Source organism: Agelaius tricolor, unplaced genomic scaffold (assembly GCF_023055355.1).
Source record: "Agelaius tricolor isolate 1412-34295 unplaced genomic scaffold, bAgeTri1.0.p SCAF_11, whole genome shotgun sequence".
Lineage (NCBI taxonomy): Eukaryota > Metazoa > Chordata > Aves > Passeriformes > Icteridae > Agelaius > Agelaius tricolor.
Window position 1 is genome coordinate 20970375 of NW_027269271.1, and position 18208 is coordinate 20988582.

General features: G+C 47.0%; 1 protein-coding gene across 2 annotated transcripts in view; it reads right to left on the reverse strand.

Annotated features, from left to right (window-relative positions):
• Positions 1-18208, reverse strand: part of ERI3 (ERI1 exoribonuclease family member 3) — a 129481-nt gene that overhangs the window by 74657 nt on the left and 36616 nt on the right. For both annotated transcript variants that reach the window (XM_071436573.1, XM_071436574.1), the window contains exon 6: positions 2905-2977. In XM_071436573.1, the coding sequence (XP_071292674.1) occupies positions 2905-2977 (73 nt within the window). The remainder of the gene's footprint in view (positions 1-2904; positions 2978-18208) is intronic.

An 18208-nucleotide genomic window follows, 5' to 3' on the forward strand; every position in this document is an offset into this window, starting at 1 on the left:
AGATCCCAACACACTGTGGCCACCACTGCAGCAGTCAGATGTGGAGCTCACCACCACCTGAACGGCCAGATCAATCCAACAAGGTTTGCCTGAGGCAAAGTAATCGTGACAGCTACTGGGGCCAATTCCTGTCTCCAGCTTGCCCGAGAGGCAGGTCTTGGAAACTGTGAAAGCTGCCTGCAGGCACAAAGTTCTCACTTCAACTGCTCCTGCAGCACAGCAGTGGAAAGGGACATTTATTGGCAAATGAACTCTGAGAAAGACTCTCTCACCACCGCAGGAAGAAGATCTGCTGAGCTCTGGAGCATCTTATGCTCTGGCAGAGGGAGTTCAGACAAGGACTGTTTCTTAAAATGATACAAAACAAGAGACAAAGAGGACTGGAAGCTGTGTGTGCCTTGGCAGAGGAATCTGGAACCTATTTTGTTGCTACTGCAATACACACAGGTACACAAACTTGTCTGTGTGTAATCCTACTTCAGCATTGCCTGGTAGTTGCAGCAGGAGCTCCCTAATTCAGACAGGTCCTCTTGTTATCACTGCTCATAAGCAAAGACTCAAAGAAGATCCAGCAGGTGCAGGTGGGGCCATCCTTCAGGAACTGCTCTCTGTCATATGTGCCTGTTTTCTTGAGATCTGAAACATTCAAGTCTCTGCATTATCCATGATCTAGAAATCATCAGTTTCACACTGCAAGTCCCACCCACCCTCCAACACCTTCATTTACTTCATGGATCAGGTCAGAGGCAGATTCAGCCTAGGAGGTATTTCTAAGTCAGGAATGTGCCAGAGGAGGGGGAAAGGGCTACCTGAGCTATGCAGGGATGAATGGAGGGGCTAGTTACCTGTCCACTCCTATCTGTCTCACACTGGGAGCTCATTCAATAGAGACTGAGTCTCCACTGTGTCCATCTGCTTCAACAGAATTAGTTACCTAGGCAGACAATTCTCTCTTGTGAAAACACACAGGCAGTTGCCCCACAAGCACCTGAAAGCAGTGCATGGCATAGAAGGATCAGCAGCCCAGGGTAAGTCTGAGGAGAAGCAGCTCTTAGCCACAAGACAGGAGAGGCCCCTGCTCTTCTCTGCAACATGGGTCACTTCCCAGAGGGACACAGGGTCCCTGGAACCATTCTGTGTTCAGAGGGTATTATAGTGTCAGAAAAACTTCATTGTTTTTAAGGGACTAGAGAGGCTGGAAGAAGACCAACATTTCTCTCTCACATCCCCTTTCCTGCACAATCTGAAGGAGGTTGAAGCTTTACTTTCCAAGTAATACATCTGCAGAGGAGGACAACCCAACCCACGTGCCCCCATCCTACATGCTCAGGGAGCTGGAGAGAGGAACATTTCACTGAAACAACTTCCCTCCTGCTCCTGCCTTTAGCTCTGTGCTTGGGATTCATGGATACTTAGCAGCTCTCAGCTTAGTATCACAGTATTTGCTGACATGCAGTACATGAATGCTCACCTTGAAGAAGAGACACTTGTCTGGACATCTACATAATGAGGAATCCCAGCTCCTAACACACTAAATCCAGAAGCCTTGAACTATGGGAAAGTGCCATAAGTCATTAATCCTGAGGCCCAGAGGAGGAGCATGGCTGGATCAACCTACTTCTTAGCAAACATCACAGTACACAGGGATTTTTTTTTTTTTTTTAGTATTATTATTCTGCAGCCATCAACCTGCTGGTTATATAGCTGCTATCCATTCACCGGAAGTTTAGTGAACTTCAAATGGCGATCATTAATGGTCACTGAACTGCAGAATGCCCCAATGTGCTTTCAGATTTCATTTACCAAGGACCAGCAATCAGCCAAAAGATTTGCTCTGACAGCAGGGAAATACAAGACCCTTTGACAAGTTCAGCCAGGAATGTGCTGCCAGCATCCCTTGTTAAGTTCATGTTCTACCCTATTTGACGGAACAGATCATGCAAATTGTCCTTCTGCGGCCGCTCAGCCTGTCACTCACGCTTCCATTTAAAACAATAAATAAATAAAAGAACAAAAGAAAAGCCTGCAAGAACAACGAGCTGTTTATAAGAAAATTCCCTTACTGAGACCCTTAATTACCAGGAAAAGGCATAGAAACCCAAATAAAGCACTGAATTGGATGGGGGAAGGGAATGTTACTCATCTAAAGGTTTAACCAGGGGGCCAACCCAATATCTCTTGTGCACAGACTGCAGCCTCCTCCCTCACCCTGCTCCTGCTTGTAATCACACTTGTTCTTTCCTTCCCACTTTGGTTTGTGACTTATGGCATCACCATGTTTTTCTGTGCAGATGAGCAGCTGCACCAGGGGTCCTTGTGGATGCACAGCATGCTGCTCCTTAACCACCCAGTGAAGGCATGCAGCAAAAGACAAGGCACCAGACAGTACTCAGTCCAAGGCATTTTGCTTAGCAAAGTGATCACTGATCTCTTAGGTGGATGTGCTGCTGAGACAGCTCCCTTTCCCCATGCCACAAAGAGAAATGCTGATTTTTATATTGGAGTATTTCCACATTTATTAACCGGAATTTCATCTGACGGGAACCATGCTCCTAGGAGCCTTATATGGCTGCAAAACAAAACAAAGTCAGCAATACTGGTGACAACAGAACCTTCACTGAAAAGTGTCTCACAGTGTCCCAATATTATGCAGACATTGCACTGTGCCTGCCACAATGGGATTCTCCCCAGCTGCAGAACACATCCCATCAAGTACAGTAAGACTCTATTAGAGGAGATACAATAGGGAGCTGGAGGACTCGCTCAGCCCAGCTTCTGAGAAAATAACTCATTTCAATGCAAAACAGCAGTAGTTATTAGACACCTCCTTAAAGAGGAAAAGTGAAGGACAAGGGGAGGAGGGAGACAGGGAGATAGGGACCATGGCAGTTTGCACAGAAGTACCTTTTTCAGATTAATCCACTGTTTGAAGTAATCAGCAACCGGCAGCCCTAAGTACTGGCATTGTCCTGGTAACCTGTAAGAGAGAAGAGAGAGCAAGTTTGATTCAATCAGTGCCTTGACAACACAAACTCTGTTTTCTTAAGTGCATTTTGTTCAGAGATGGAAAAGACTCAAGTCTGCTGTAACATCATGCTGCACATCAGAAACACTATAGCTCTTGGCAAAAAAATCTCATGGGAGTATAGCTTGGCTTAAGACTTACATACATCCAGGCTGCTGAAACCTTTTAGACTAAACACTTTGAACAGTTGTGTACTGAGCAGCACTCAGCTCTTCTCCACACTGACCAACACACAAACACGACTGGAGAAAACAGGCTCTCCTTGGCTAAGTAAACCCATCACAAATCCCTGCAAAACCATCCTGTTCTGCCAGCAGCTTACAGGGCAGACAGAAGGACTGACAATTCACCTGTCATGCCCTGGTGCTTCTCCATTTGGCCTTTATGGTTAAAACATCAAAAGAGATATAAGGGAGGGAAGGAGGCACCAAAGCACTCATTTTTCAGACAGCAATGCTGTAGGGTTAAGAAAGCAGAGGCTGTTTTCCAAGCAGGTGATTGGAAGAAGAGAGCAGACACAACTCTTAGATACAAGGTGGTGCACACTGTCTCACTAGGGATGTGAGCACAGCAGCCAGAGCTGTGAGCACACGTATTGATTCTCCCCCTTCCTACAGCAAGCTGATGGAATAGGGCTCAAAACAAAACAGCACCAGTAAGGGAGGTGAGTTGCCTGAAGGGACACCAGCAGCTCAGGAAAGCTGCTTCTCCCAGTCTGTGCCAATCCCAGTGTGTTTGCAGGGGAGCGAGGATGTGCCCCTCAGCTGGGGAACGCTGAGTCGCAAACCATGTGGCTCCAGCCAAGCCTGTGCAGGGACATGAGTTATGGGAGTATTTCCTGGCCACTTTGATCTGATCAAGAGTAATTGATGGATCTTGTTCATTCACATACTGCTGAGCGTGCCTGGGGCACTGGTCACAGGATCTTTAAGTGAAGCAAAGGAACATCCCAAATAAATATGTCAACTAAATAAATGACTAAATTAGCGCTGTTTGTGCATGTTAAAAGTCACAACCCCAGGAATCAGCTTTTGCAAACAGAGAGGGTGGGGAATCTCCCAACTTCCTCAGGCACATGGGGGTTGTAGGAGGAGATTGTAGGGGAGGAGAAAAAGCTAGAAGTGTCAGCATCAGCTGATCAAACATCTGAACACAGACCACCACGTCCAGGGCAAAGTCTTCTCTTGCTCTCCAAGGAGGAAAGCATGAATAGCCCAGACTAGCTTTCAGACTCAAGACTGAAATACAGGAAAAAGCTCTGGTGAGAAGTGGATACAAGGTAAACACCCCAAGGGGCACCATCAATATCCCAGCCAGTACCTGAGTGGTCAGCTTAGCTCCAAACCCTTTGGTGAACAGAGAAGCATCTCTCCAGACATTTCCCCAAGTAAGGAGATGAAGGAGCAACACAGATAACGCACTTGCAGATAATGTGAGACCCAGGGTAGTACAGTCTGGTCTTGGTGACTCCTCCATTTTGCGGCAAAGAAAAGGAAGGAAGCTGGGAAACATATCCAGAGGAATCTCCTGGGAATATGTTGCCAACAGAGCCAGCACACACTGGGACCATCTGTGTACTACCTTTGCCCTTCTTAGGCTAACAAAGTAATAGACTCCTATGCCAAAGTCAAATGCCTGGTTCTGAGAAGAAGTACATGTGATGATTCAGGACCAATCATTTAAGTAATACAAATACATTTGAATAAGAATGTCCAGAGGAATCTCTTTGAAAGCAGGAAGGCTGTCAAAAGAAGGAGCTTGCAAGGAGCAGGACCACGGCGTTTGCAGGGCAAGCAGTGCAAGTTGACAGCACAGTCCCGTCCCTGGGCACAGCTCATCTGACACCACTGTGCTGAAATAAAGCACCTGGAGTCACTCTTCACAACTGCACACTGCCACACAAACAGCAGCCTGCCCCATGCACTTTACAGCCATTACACAGATGTCCATGATGTCCCTTAGTTGAACAGACCCAACCAGCCCCAAGCAGCATGCTGAGAAAGCTCTTTCTCCAGGAAAGCTGCTTTTTGCTGGTGCCCAAATCAAGAATCACAAGAAAAGGAACCATCTAAAATAAACAACTGGTCTAAATATAGGCACTTGATTAGCTCAACCTCTTTCAGTCCGCTCACATTTAGCTAGAGAAGATGATAACAGAAGTTAGCAAAAGGTATGTTACAAAAAATTAGTTTCTCCTCCAAACCCAAGAGGCTTTCATTAATACAGGTCTCAGCCTAGCTCCAGTTAGAAGAAAAATTATCCATTTACCTAACTTCTGGATAGGGCCCAGAAGAAGTGAGAGCAGCATTGTTCTTGTTAGCCACAGGAATTGACAGCAAACCACCCACTGCAACGAATGACATCTAAAGCACTGCTATCCCTGTGGGACCAAAAGGCCCAGCAAACTGGACAGTCTGGTTCTATTTTCACCCTGAGACTGATGGCAGTGTGCCCTGGGCGCTGGACAGTGGGTCTTTAATTGGAGAAAATAAATGCTCCAAATAAATATGTCAACTAAATAAATGACACATTTTTGCAAACAAGTAACAACCCCAGAAACTGCCTGTGAAGCTGTGTGACCTCAGGACATTGCCCCTCCTCCTACAAGCTTGTGCTCCCCTCATTTCTAGTCAGCAGCAGAGGGGCTTCAAGTTTTTCAAGCACCAGGAGACCAACACTCACGTTATAACCTCGGCGAGCTGTCAGCAGCACAGATCAGAACATAAGTCTATCCCTGAGCTGAAAGGTGCAGTCCTGGTGGCTCCAGGCCACTGTGGTCACAGCCACTGGAGCAAGGATTAGCAAAGGATTGCTGTATGGGTCTGGTCTAGTCTGAACATACAGCACTCCAGGCACAGGGAACCAGGGGCTTTCACTGCACAGAACCCAGGTTTCCCGGTAGCCACGGCGAGGAAAATACCCCTGCAAAATCTTTTCCCAAGCTCCAAGAAATCCCTCCAGTGTTCCCCTCCACTCTTCAGCCTTGAGACCAGACAGGAGTTTCTCTATCATCTTTTCCAGGCTGGACTGAATAAGGCACATCTGTGGCTCTCCTGAGGAACAGAAGTACCATGGGCTGCAAGGAAGCATGTCTATTTATCAGAGCCACTATTCACTTGAGCATTCACTTATTTGAAAAATAAGCTTTTAGGCTCAGTCAGGCTTCTTGCTCTTGCCAGAGCCAAACTTGCTCACTGAGGGCAGCTTTGCTTTAGCAAAGAGCTCAGGATTTAGCCCTCCCTCAGGTAAGGGAGAAACGATGGCACATTTTGCTGCATTCAACATCCCATGATCCTGCCAGTTTTTGAATGAGGTCTAACTAGCTTCCCAAACACTGAAGCTCTCACTCTTTGGGAAGGAAGCTTTCAAAAACCACCCCATCAGCCAAACTGCATTCAGTATAGAGAAACTTGAAAATGGCTGTGGGACTTTCCAGCCTCCAATGCAGCTCTGATGCTCTGTCCTCCCAGAAGCAAAGATGGGAGCGCATAACTTCTGTCTGCTCCCAAAATGCAGATCACCTTTGCTCAGAAGAGCAAGTGACATCAGGTAGCACACTGTCCTCCATCAGCTAAGCACGTCTAAGTCCTTCTTAGGCCATGGTCAGCAGTGGCAACTCTGCACCATTTTCAGAGAGCTTTTACCAGCCCAGGCTCAGATTTCCATCCAGCTCCGCCTCACCACCCTGCAGGGTAAATGGAGCCTGGAGATGAACGGGATGCAAATAGGAGGTGAGGTGACATGGCTGCATTTCTGCTGTTGAAGCCAGCTCTCTCTAAGGCAGCAAGAAGCGCACAGCTCGGCGGTGATAAACGGCCTTGCTTTAGTTATCACTTTCCTTAAGTTAAGGAGAGCAGCCTGGTGATGGATGGGCTGGAATTCGGTTATCAGGGAAGGCTGTCAGCCAGAGTTGCCTATCTCCACACACATTTAGCAGGGCGTCATTATGCGATGGCATGGAGTTAAAATATGACCAAGGGTACTGAAAGAAAAAGAACAAGATTAAAAAAAAAAAAAGGCAAATTGAGCAACAATAAAGGAGCATGAGGCAAGAACGTTATCATACTAGTGACACCTTTTATCTCAGTCTGGTTAGCTAAAGCAGGGCACAAATTGGTCCTTCCTCCACTATTGTATCCTCTTGTACAAACAGAGGCAGATAAAATGTGTCACCAGTGCGATAGCATATCAATTTAACCCTAATTATCTAGAGGGTCAAACGAAGAAATAGGGGTTTCTCGTTTCAACAGGTCCCTCCATCTCTGCTCAGAGCCAACACATTAATATGGAAGGGGGAGGGGCAGCCATAATTGATTTCCGTCACTCAGGTGGTTCTGGCGTATAAAAAATTAATGCTTGATTCTCCCAACTAATCAGAGCTGGTTAACGTCCATCTGCTTCTGGGTTCAGGATGTCAGGAGACAAAGAAATTGGGCCACTTGCTACACACAGGGTGTATTGATATTGAGGCAGTTAAAAGAACAAGTTCCTCCATGGGAAGATAAAGGGACATTAAATCTTGGGGTTTATAGACCTGATCTTAACCTTCCAAAAAAATCCATTCTCTGGACACCTTGCATTGTATGAGATGCAGAACATTTTAATTGTGTCCTGGCCAACAGTTGTGCATTGGGCTGCAAAGGAGAGCACTGGCAGGTTCCTGCCCTGGAAATCCCTAACTGATGAAGAAAGCTGCCTGGATGCTGAAGCAACAACAGCACCATGGTGAAAGAGAGGAGCTGTCAAACCACCTCAGCTGGGCCCCTTTGCTCAAAGCAAGGCTGGTCAACACTCTGGACCATACAGCTCAGAAGTGCTCCTCTGTTTTGATGCAGAGTGGCATGTCTGCGGTGCCAAGAGGAAAGCTTAGGTGTCCTCTCCCAACAGCACGAGCTAGCAAGGGAATAACAGCCTATGCTAAGGCACCTGAACTGATTTAGCAGAGAAATGGCACTGCAACAGGCAAAGCTGCACCTGTCTGCACTTAACCTGCTCTTACATGAGATGGGGTCAAACTAGGAATTCAAAGCAGTTTAGGTAGATCCATACTCTCCCAAAGAGGAAGCTGCAGAATGCCAAAACCACAGTGCCAAACCAGGAGGCCTCTGTCAGGGTGATGTCACAGCACCCACACACAGTAGAGTGGCCCACACACAAAGAACAGCCCAAACCACACCACAGCCGACAAAAACTGAAGCATGCTGACATACACTTCCACAAAAATCCTCAAACCCCAACTCCAACTGGGAATTATCCCAGTAATTCAGGTTAGACTGGGGTTACTTTCCTGTGTATCTGAAAGCTTTGGCGGGAGGTGTCTCCTCCTTAGTGCTGGAGTCACTTTGCCACTCAGTGCTAACATGCTTCTGTCCAAAATGAAGTACAAACCCCGTGCTAGACCTCTGGCCCCCCATCCACAACTTCTCAGCCCCACAGAGCAGCCAAGAGGCCAGAGGAACCCACCTGCTCTTGCTTTCCACCAGATAAGCACACACCAAGAACACACAGTGCCATCTCTCTCTGCCCCCCCATCAGACAAACCACACCTGCCTGGCTGTTCTTAAAATTCACAAGCAGTAGCTGTGGAAAGACAGTACATCTGGAGAGGGTCTGAAAAGCCCTGGGCTTTCACAGAAACCCTGAGACAGGTCCCATCTCCCTCCCTCTTTGCTTTCCTTCCACCCTCTCAGTTCTCTCAACCACCCCCAGACCTGTCACAGTACAACAAGCCTATGAGCCACACATCAGCTTTAAATATCAGTGTGCATGAAGCAGGGACATGAGAGCAGGGAAGTGGGAACAGACAGAGCAAGCCTCCATCGCCTGTCAGGTAACACTAATGAATTTCAACACCAGCAGCCATTGCCTCAGACGGGCTGGTGAGAGGAGACAGAGTTACAGTGAGAAGCCTGTGCAGGAGCAGTCTGCCTTTTTTCAAAGCCCCCTCTGTTAATAAATGTCATTGTCGAGCAGGCTGCAGCAGTCCTCAAGCCAGGACGGCGTGGGCTCGGGGAGAGACAGGCAACTGACAGCACTCAGGATGCCTGGGCAGCACAGCCTTTTCTTCTACTGCTTCCCCAGACAAGAGCCAGGAAAAGGAAGAAGACGGGTCATTGCTATTGCTATAAAGCTGTGTTCCATTAAGGTTCCAGTTCCCAAATAACAAAGCTCCACAAGGAGCCACAAGCGCAACCCCAACACCCTCCAGTCCTGTTCACTGGGATGGATGGATGGATGGAGGCTCTACAGCAACCAGTCCTGGAATGGGCAGAGGGATGCAGAGACATCCAGCTACACTGCCTGCACTCCTGACAGCAGCAAAGGGTTACAGAGCAGTCGGTCCCTTTGCTAACACAAATGCATTCCCGAGGCAGCACAGGGAGAAGCATCCAGCACAGGGCACTGTACGGCAACCGCACCGATGCACAACATGAAGGTCAATGCAAGTCTTCTTTACAAATGTCAACCTGTCATCTCTGGATATTAATGAGGGCTGACCAGCAGCTAAAATGCATCCATGCTCCATTAGTAATAAGAGAGACACAATGCAGGAGAAGAGCACACACCATGGCACATGGAGACACCAGTGGGTCTGCAGGGCCTGAGGAGGTGTGGTGATGCACAACATAACTTAGGCCACTCCAGATGCCCAGGAAGGAAAGCAGTTGCCACACAAACCCCTTCACTGGAGTGTGCGTTATCTTTTCCCATCAACCTTTAATTGGATTAGTGTAATGAGGCCAAAAACACAAGCTAAGCAGCAAGGCTAATACCTGGCACTTCCAGATCTTTTCTTTTTCTGTGATGCCAATTCTGGACAGATCTGCATTCTCCCTCTACCAGACAAATTCCTGCCTAGGAAGCCTAAAAGGCAAACTGCAAGCCTTAACACTCGAGACTCATAGCAGCATTGGCTGAAATATCTGAACACCCATCATATGCTAAGTGTGATCCCTATTCTCTAAATTTTTGCTGGGTACTAAGAAATTTGAGAGAACCTCAAGACCCTTGCTTTCCAAGCCACTAGCCAGCGAATGGAAAAGGGTGTCAGCCTTTTGCAGCCAGAGCAATGTATACACTAGGGACATAATTCTGCCACAAAAAGCACATAGGGCAAGTGGCTCATTGTGACTTGCTCGTCCTGCAAAGCACTGTGTGCCTTCCACTGCCATCAACCTTAATGAAACATGAAGGCATTTAACACCAAGTGAGATCTGGCCCTTTTATGAGTATCTGTCTGTGCATCAGCAAGATGCTGGCAGAGATGCTATCTCAACATTAAAAGCGAGGCTGTAACACAGCAGGTATTCAGCCTCCAACAGAAGATGTTCATCAACAATTGCACACACATGATGCTACAATAAATCTATGTGCTACTTCTTAACAGCTTCTCTTAAAAAGATTCATAGCTCTATTTACTGGGCCTGATTCCGCTGCTAGGAATGTGGGAGTAAATCTAGAGTAACTCTACCTGGAGTTTGTAAACAGACAGGGATAGTAGGATCAGAACTGAGCTTCTTGATTTTTAAATAAGTACTTAATTACCATGCAGGAAACCAGAGCTTGCTGGCTCCAGGGTTCAGCTGAGATTAGAAGTGCAGTAGGAGGAAGATTTGCACTACTGCAGATTGGTGGAGCAGTAGAGCAAATGCTCTCACCATCCCTTCCAGACATGGAGAACAACTAGGTGGACTTCCCTTTGACATCAGAAATGCATGACACTGCTCCCAAGAAAAGAGAAACTGCAAAGTCTCCAAGGCTGAGGTTGCCTCCCCAGCCTTGGGAACCTGACCTCATGAAAAACCCTTACAAACAGATTTTTACACACAACCTTGGTGTGAGAGTCTGTCTGCTTACTAAACATGACATTATACAGCATCTTATGAAGAGAAGTGTACAAAATTGCATACTGTGTTCTCAGTGAAAGTCATGCATCACGACCACAGGCTGCAGCAGGTGAATGTCCAATTTGTCATCAGGAAAAACTCTTCACCATGCAGGTAATAAAGCTCTGGAACAGATTGGTGGCAAAATCTCCTCCCCTGGAGACATTCAAACTTATCTGCAGAAGACCCAGAGCAACCCAATCTAAGTTTGAAGTTAGCTCTACTTTGAACAGGTGGCTGGATTAGAAATCTCTATTTAAATTATTCTGTGAATCATGCTCCAGCAGACCCTGATTACACATAGCATGTGTCCTTTCTCTGTCTATACAGTCTGTTAACAAGCCTTTCATACAGACACTAATGTAGTAATCACCTGGTTCTCTGCAGACCAGCTGCTTTAAGAGGGAGCATTCAGACTCCTGCTGCAGAACACTGTAATTATGCACTGAGTAAGGGAATATATCTGATGAAATGGATGTACCCATAGTGTCTAAGCCCCCTTAAAACCAAAACATGCAGAAAAACTAAGTTAAAATTAAATATTATTCTCCTCCCACTGTACAAATCCCATTGCAGAAGTATTTCTCCCCAGGAAACCTGAACACACAAGACCTAGAGCCAAGGTGCTCCTCTAAACTAAGAAGACATGTCCTGTGCCAGGCCCTCCTTAGATCTGCTCTCTGACAGGCAGGAGGAAACCTTGCCTCTCCCAAGCCTGGTCTGTCCAGACCATTTAGCAAATAAACTCTTCAGGACAAGGGCTTCTCTGCTATGAGTCATAAACTGTTTAGTGCCTAATGGTAAAGCCTATAGACGCTTAACATAATACAATCACGTCACTTAAAGGCCATTAGTCTCCAGTCTAAACAGCACTTTTCCAGTCGCAGTGGGGACCTGCTAACCCAGCAAGGCAGGATAAGGGACGTGGGTGGTCAGTCAGGTCACTGGACTTGTAGACACCTGATATGAAACCCCAAGCAGGACTGAGCCTAGCCAGAAAGCATGGGGGAAAGCCATGGTAGCTCTAGTAACCAAAAGTTTTGTCTTTTGTGCTTTCTTGAATCACTCGAATCAGCTGAAAACCTGTCTGCCACGTCTGTCTCCACCTTCAGCCCCACTTGCATGGGGAAGAGCCCCTCATCTACAGAGGGAGTGTCCAGCCTCCTGCATGACCTCTCTTTCCACTCACTGAAGTAGACCATTTATCTACAAGAAAAGATGCCATTCTGTTTTGTGACTTTTTGAACCCCTCTTCTTTCCTGGCATCATGTCTTGTTTTCTTCTGGCACCACATCACCCAGTTCTATTCTCTCAACTGACTTCTGAGATTGCTTCTTCTTCCCACTCCCCACTAAAGGGAAGAGGGAAATCCTAATAGGAGCCAGTGGGATGGGGTAAACTGCCTTCCTATGCCCTGTGATGATACACAACCCAAAACTGCACGCACAGCAGCTTCATGGGCTCTCATGCTGTCAGCACTGGGGAGACCGGCACGCTGGGTAACAGGGTCTGAGCACAGGTTTCTGTGTAAATTACACAGGCACAGAAAAACACAAAAAAACACAAAACAAGTTTGTGTTTTCCTTGTGGGGAAGAGACTGCTCCCACCTCCAAGCACAAGCTGCCATTAGTATTTGCTTCGCCGGAGAGAAGGAGCAGCGAATCCTCCAGAGCAAAGGACAAGTGCAGCAATTAGGATGCAGGGGCTGCGGGAGCTGTTTAACAGCACGACCCAGAGGTCAGTGCCGCCGACTCCCAGCCCTGCATAAATATTGTATGAGCTGGGGAGAGGGGCTGTTACGGCCACCCTCAGCGCCAGCCCTCCCCCATCCATCGCCACTCTGCATCCTGCTAGATACGCCAGCAACATTATTTACAGATGTGACAGTCAGGAAAATCACTTTAGTAACTAAGGGAATGGGAATGAGGACTGCACAGTAGAGCAGGCACCTGGGAGCAGGCTCCCATCTGCACCTCCTGCCTCCCCTTACAGCCCTGCCAAACGGCACGGCCTGTTCTCAAACTGGCGCATGAAAAACCACCAGGAACAAGGAGGGGAGGGGAGGCTGTGAGCTCCCTCTCAAAGCTTGCCCAGGGGTTTGATTATCAATGCTGCTGAAGGACACTTCAGCCAGCAGCTGCCTTCCAGTTTCCTATCAGTATGTCTGCTAGACCCACCCTTTGGAGGGAGCTTTATATCAATATAATGAGAGGCTTTAGAGGGATCTTCCCTCAGACTCTGTGCAGACCTGCAGAAGGGTCCCCTCTCCAACACAGCCACAGGGGCTCATCCCTGCAGAAACTCCCCCAGATGCTCTATTTGGTACCAGCCACCTTCCTCACACGTGACCTGTTCACTCCTTATTCCCTGAAGGACTGTCTTCACCTGCAGCTTCAGTCAGTCACACTGAATGGCACCATCTCTACCGTATCTTGGAACATCTTCATTCTTTTGCTCACTTTTTTTGCTGGACATGCCAGGTAACTGCACATTTGCTGTGATGCTCTGCACAAATACAAACTTATCTCAAATTCACCGAGACTGAAGGTTCCTGAGGACAAGGACATGGGCTCCAACTGTACCAGCAGCCCATGAATTCCTAGGGGCACACTGCTAATAAACATTACTGCCCAGGGCAACACACGAGAGCTGCAAGATGGAAAACACAGCTTGGATGTGCTTCTGCCCATGATAGCTCTCCAGAATTTTTTTCATTGTTTTGTGTCTGGTTGCTGAATCCAGGGAAGGCAGAAGCCCTGTCTTACAATTAGCAGCTTTTCTAAACTCACTGTGCAATTAATGGGCTTAATTATTGATGGCAAAGGCAGGGAAGGGAGGAAAGAAAGAGCACACGAGGAAGGAATGATGTGGGGGTGGCAGGCGCCAAAGGTCTCCGAAGATCTTCCCTCAGCCTAGAGCACAGAAAGAGCCCCTAGCCGCTCTGCTGCTCCCACGGCCCTGCTCTAATGCTCCCTGACATGCCTCTGAAGACAGCGAGCTGTTTGCAGTCACCACCGTGATTTGTTAGTAATTATTTTCACGGTGTCACATTGCTGTCACTCTCTTAACAAAGAGACAGGCAGCCCGAGGCTGCCTGCAAGAAAGAACCAACAGAGAAAAGCAATTGTCAGACACCCAGGGATCCTCTTTGCTTCCTGGGTTTCACAACCAGAGCCCTTACCAGCTTCTGAAGTAACTTCTGAGGAGAAGTGGCAAGTCAGAACCATCTCCCATCCTGGTCACAGGAAGAGGAATTAATTACTAAGCACCTTCTCAATTTCCTTACCTGTAAATCCAGTGCAAGACCCAGGCGCTTAGAGCCCCTTAAGCCAGCAATTTGCTTCAGGCCTGCAGCAAACGCAAAACAACTTTGGCAATTGATGACTTTTAGTGCTCTCCTTGCAAGTCCCAATTTCTTTTTATGTGGTCTTGCCATTAGAACGTGCTTCCCAAACACAGCAATCCTGATGACAAACCCCTGCCTAAGTCTATCATCCTCACACATTAACCCTCCAGATTGTTCACATGTGCTCTTCCTACACCAGACTCATTAATTCCAACACACTGCTGTGCTCCACATGGCAGTAACATTTCACTTGGCATTTCACAATGCCAGAGGACCTCAGCAGCTTCCTCAAACCTGAAATACACAGTCTAATGGCTTGCTGCCTCTGTTTTCTCATACACAGCACAGTGACTTGACAAAGAACTTCCCTGCTTGAATCACCTCCAGTCCATCCATCCATCCAACCTTTGGCTGACCTGTCAGTAAGTCCAAGGTAATCACTCCTTTCCCAGTAAACATGGTGCTTGCTTGGGCCCCCAAGGAATGGAGGCTACTTTGGCACCTGAAGTGTCACACGAAATAAGGATATAGAGATGAAAGACTGAGACACCTGGCCAGACAACCTTTAAAGCACTCTTGAGCTTTGTGCAGAAATCAAGTGGAGTTCCTCCAGAGCATTTCCAAGTCTGAACTACTCCCAGCCTGTGTTATTCCTATGCCTGTTTACTGATGGTGCACAAGGGTCAGTCTCTGTAGCGGTGGGGAAACCTGGGTACTAATTCACCCTCTTAGCATAGGGAGAGTTTGGAAATATTAAGCCTCACAGTCTAAGGAAAACCTTCCTGCAATTAACTGCATGGAAGAGCTCTGACTCAGAGGGCAGCTCCTTTTCAGGGGTCCTTTTAATAACCAAGAAATGGCATATACACGCTGTGAAGAATTAGGATCACCATTGGGAACCTAAATGGTCCATAAAATGTAAAAGTTCTTCAGAGCTGGGAGCACTGTGAGCTGGAGGAGAGGTCTTGGCAACCTACCACCAGCCTACTCCATGCACCCGGTTTGCAGGGACAGATGTGACTCCAGGCAGGGATGAGGATCTGAACTCAGCTGGTGCCCAGGCACCTTGGGCATGCTGGCCGACAGTCAGCACTGAGACCTGGTTCAAGATGCACATGGAAAAACTGGAGCAAGGAAATTAGAGATGACCAAGAGGCAACTACAGAGGAAAAATGAAGGGTGTCCCAGGGTGCCAGGCAGAGAAGAGGAGAAATCCTTGCTCCAAGACAGGCAAAGCTGGTAGGACCAAGGCAGGATGAAGTCCTGGGCAGTATGAGCTTCCCCGACACAACCCCGCCAGGACATCACCCTGCTTCCTCTGTCATCTTCCCACAGACTTCTCTATTTTGCTTTATTCTACTACCACCTCCATATGCCTCACATCATTGCTAACACCTGGTCCACATCAATGTCTGAGCATGTGACACTGCCTTTGGGGTGCCAGGCTGCCGATGGCAGCACCTGGGCCAAACATGGAAAAGGTGACTCCAACATGAAATGGACTCAGCTCAAAAAGTTAGTCTGCAGCTCCAGTGTCCTCCCAAGTCCTGCACACGCCTCATCATCCACTCCTTGTCACTGGACAAGGCACATGAGAATATGCTGGAGGGAAAATACCAGGGATGACCTCAAGATGGCCCAGTAGGTCTTTGCCAGCCAGGAGCTTCAGGAGGAAAGGGACTGAACCCATCCAGGAAAATGGCTCCCAATAGGAAACAAACATCCCAACAAAATAAAACATTTTCAAGAAAGCTATAGACTCACACAGCAGAGCAAGTGAAAGAGGAAGCATGCTGCTCCCAAGCTGGCAGTATTCTTCAAGCAGAGCTCTCTAGGCAAAGAAGCCATAAGCACATCTCTCCCAGCCAAGCCACTGAGAGGGCAGCACTGGTGCCAACACACAACTGCTTTGCTTCAGGTGCAAAGTAAGAAAAGCTGGGATCCAAAGGAAGACAGCTGACATTTCAGACCCAGCATGAAACACTAGAAAAATTAAGCTATTCTAAGAGAAAACAAACACTTTGTGGAGCTAATCCTGTTTTTCACACATGCCACAAGCAACAAAATTCAGACAGCAAACAGCCCTCCAGTGATTGTCCTCTGCAGTCCCAAGCCAACCAGCTTTTCAATTCCCCAAGGCACAGAATCACCACAATCCTGAACTGCTATTAGAGAGCTCTCATATAGACAGAGGCTAGGTACCCATTTACCAAGCACCCATTATAGATCCATTGATTTTGAAACCATTTTGCCTGAATTCACTAAAATCCTGGACACAGAATTCACCCTAGTGATTCCTGGTGCAGAGGGCATTATGGTTCCCTACTCTGTGAGCAGATGACATTGAGACCATTGATTTACATCCAGTTCAGTGTGACTATTTTCAAACAGCTTGAGTTAAGTTACCCAGGGGTAGAAAATCTACCTTCTCCACTTATTACTCCATCCCAAAGGTTCAGTGCTGGAAATAAAGTACATGATGCAATGCCTGTCTCATTCTCCCCTAGACTGCAAATTTATTTGTAAATTTCTCCAGACTCTTTTCACACTGCTTCCAACTTCTTTGGTCTTAATTCCCAGGTAGAAGAGTCCTGCTCCCCAGAGTGCACCAGGCACCACAGCTCAGTAAATCTGTAGCCACTACAGCCCTAATACAACGAATGTCTTTGCTATCATGTGCCAGATAAGGAACAGACCTGAAGGTGATAGTCCATTGCATGATGATCCCTATGCAAAGATTTAATGTCCAAAGCTTAACCCAAAGACATTCCCAGACATCTAGGACAATGTAACTTGCAGAAGCCCAAGCAACCAATGATTTCAAATAAAGACAAGAACAGGAGTCAGCCAGGGTAACTGGTGCATAAGGATAACAAATGTCAAGTCTGGCATATTCGTTTTAAATAAAAGTGTACAGAGGGGGAATCTTAAAATCCAAATTTTTTTTTTTTTTTTTGCCTAAGTGATATCATTTTCTTTAAAAACAAAAAGCTGGACTGCAGGGTCACAGAAGTGAATGGGGTCAGTGCTATTCCCTGTAAGTGCTCACAAGGCTCCCTTGCTTAGCTCTGGCAAAGCACTTTAGGATGTAATTACATGAACAACTCCATCAGCAAAGCTGACTCAAAAGGTTCCTGACCCTGGATATTCAGTCCCATCCCTTCACTCTAGTTCACACCACACTCTTTGTTCAGCCAATGTAACTGTGTGAAGAGATACAGCATAGGCTTGTTCAGCAAAATGATCCCCACTAAAAAAGCACCACCAAGCTAATCTAAAGATCTTAGTTGGAGAGGAATTGTTTTATTAGCTTTAAATGCAGGTGACTACATTATCTTTCAGTTACCAGATCTTTCTTGTTACTCTCAACTCTGAATATACCTCTTGCCCTGCTGCCACACAGCCAGCCCACCCCACACCTTCTCCTGCCCTTCCTCATGACTACCCAAGCGTTCCCACTCACTCCAGTCAGTGGCCATCTGCAATTTCTCTCTGAGGTAGAGGCTACCAACTCCCTCCTGGTCCTGGGATAAAGAACAACATGTACAAAGGACACTAACACCAACAATTCTTTTCCATGCATGACCTTATTCTGATCTCACAAAAGTCCAGGACAGAAGCCTGGAAAGAGCAACCCACTGCCACATTTGGAGCTGGTCAGAGAAGACAAGCATCCTCCCAGTCTGTGTAACTTGCAAGAAAGAATTAAAACAGTAGGACAAAATTAAGCAATGGTATAATTTACTGCTCAGAATTTACTAATATCCAACCTAGGAAGAGCACCAAGGGCTATAAACATTTCAAGACACTTCACTATGTTTTATCACTATATTAGAGAGTACTTGCCTTTTAACACTTATTTAAGAAAATAAAAAACTTCTGAGCAGTAGTTTCCTGTGAAGACATAAATTAGCATGTTCTGATCAGCCACAGTAAGTGCAGTTAAAGCA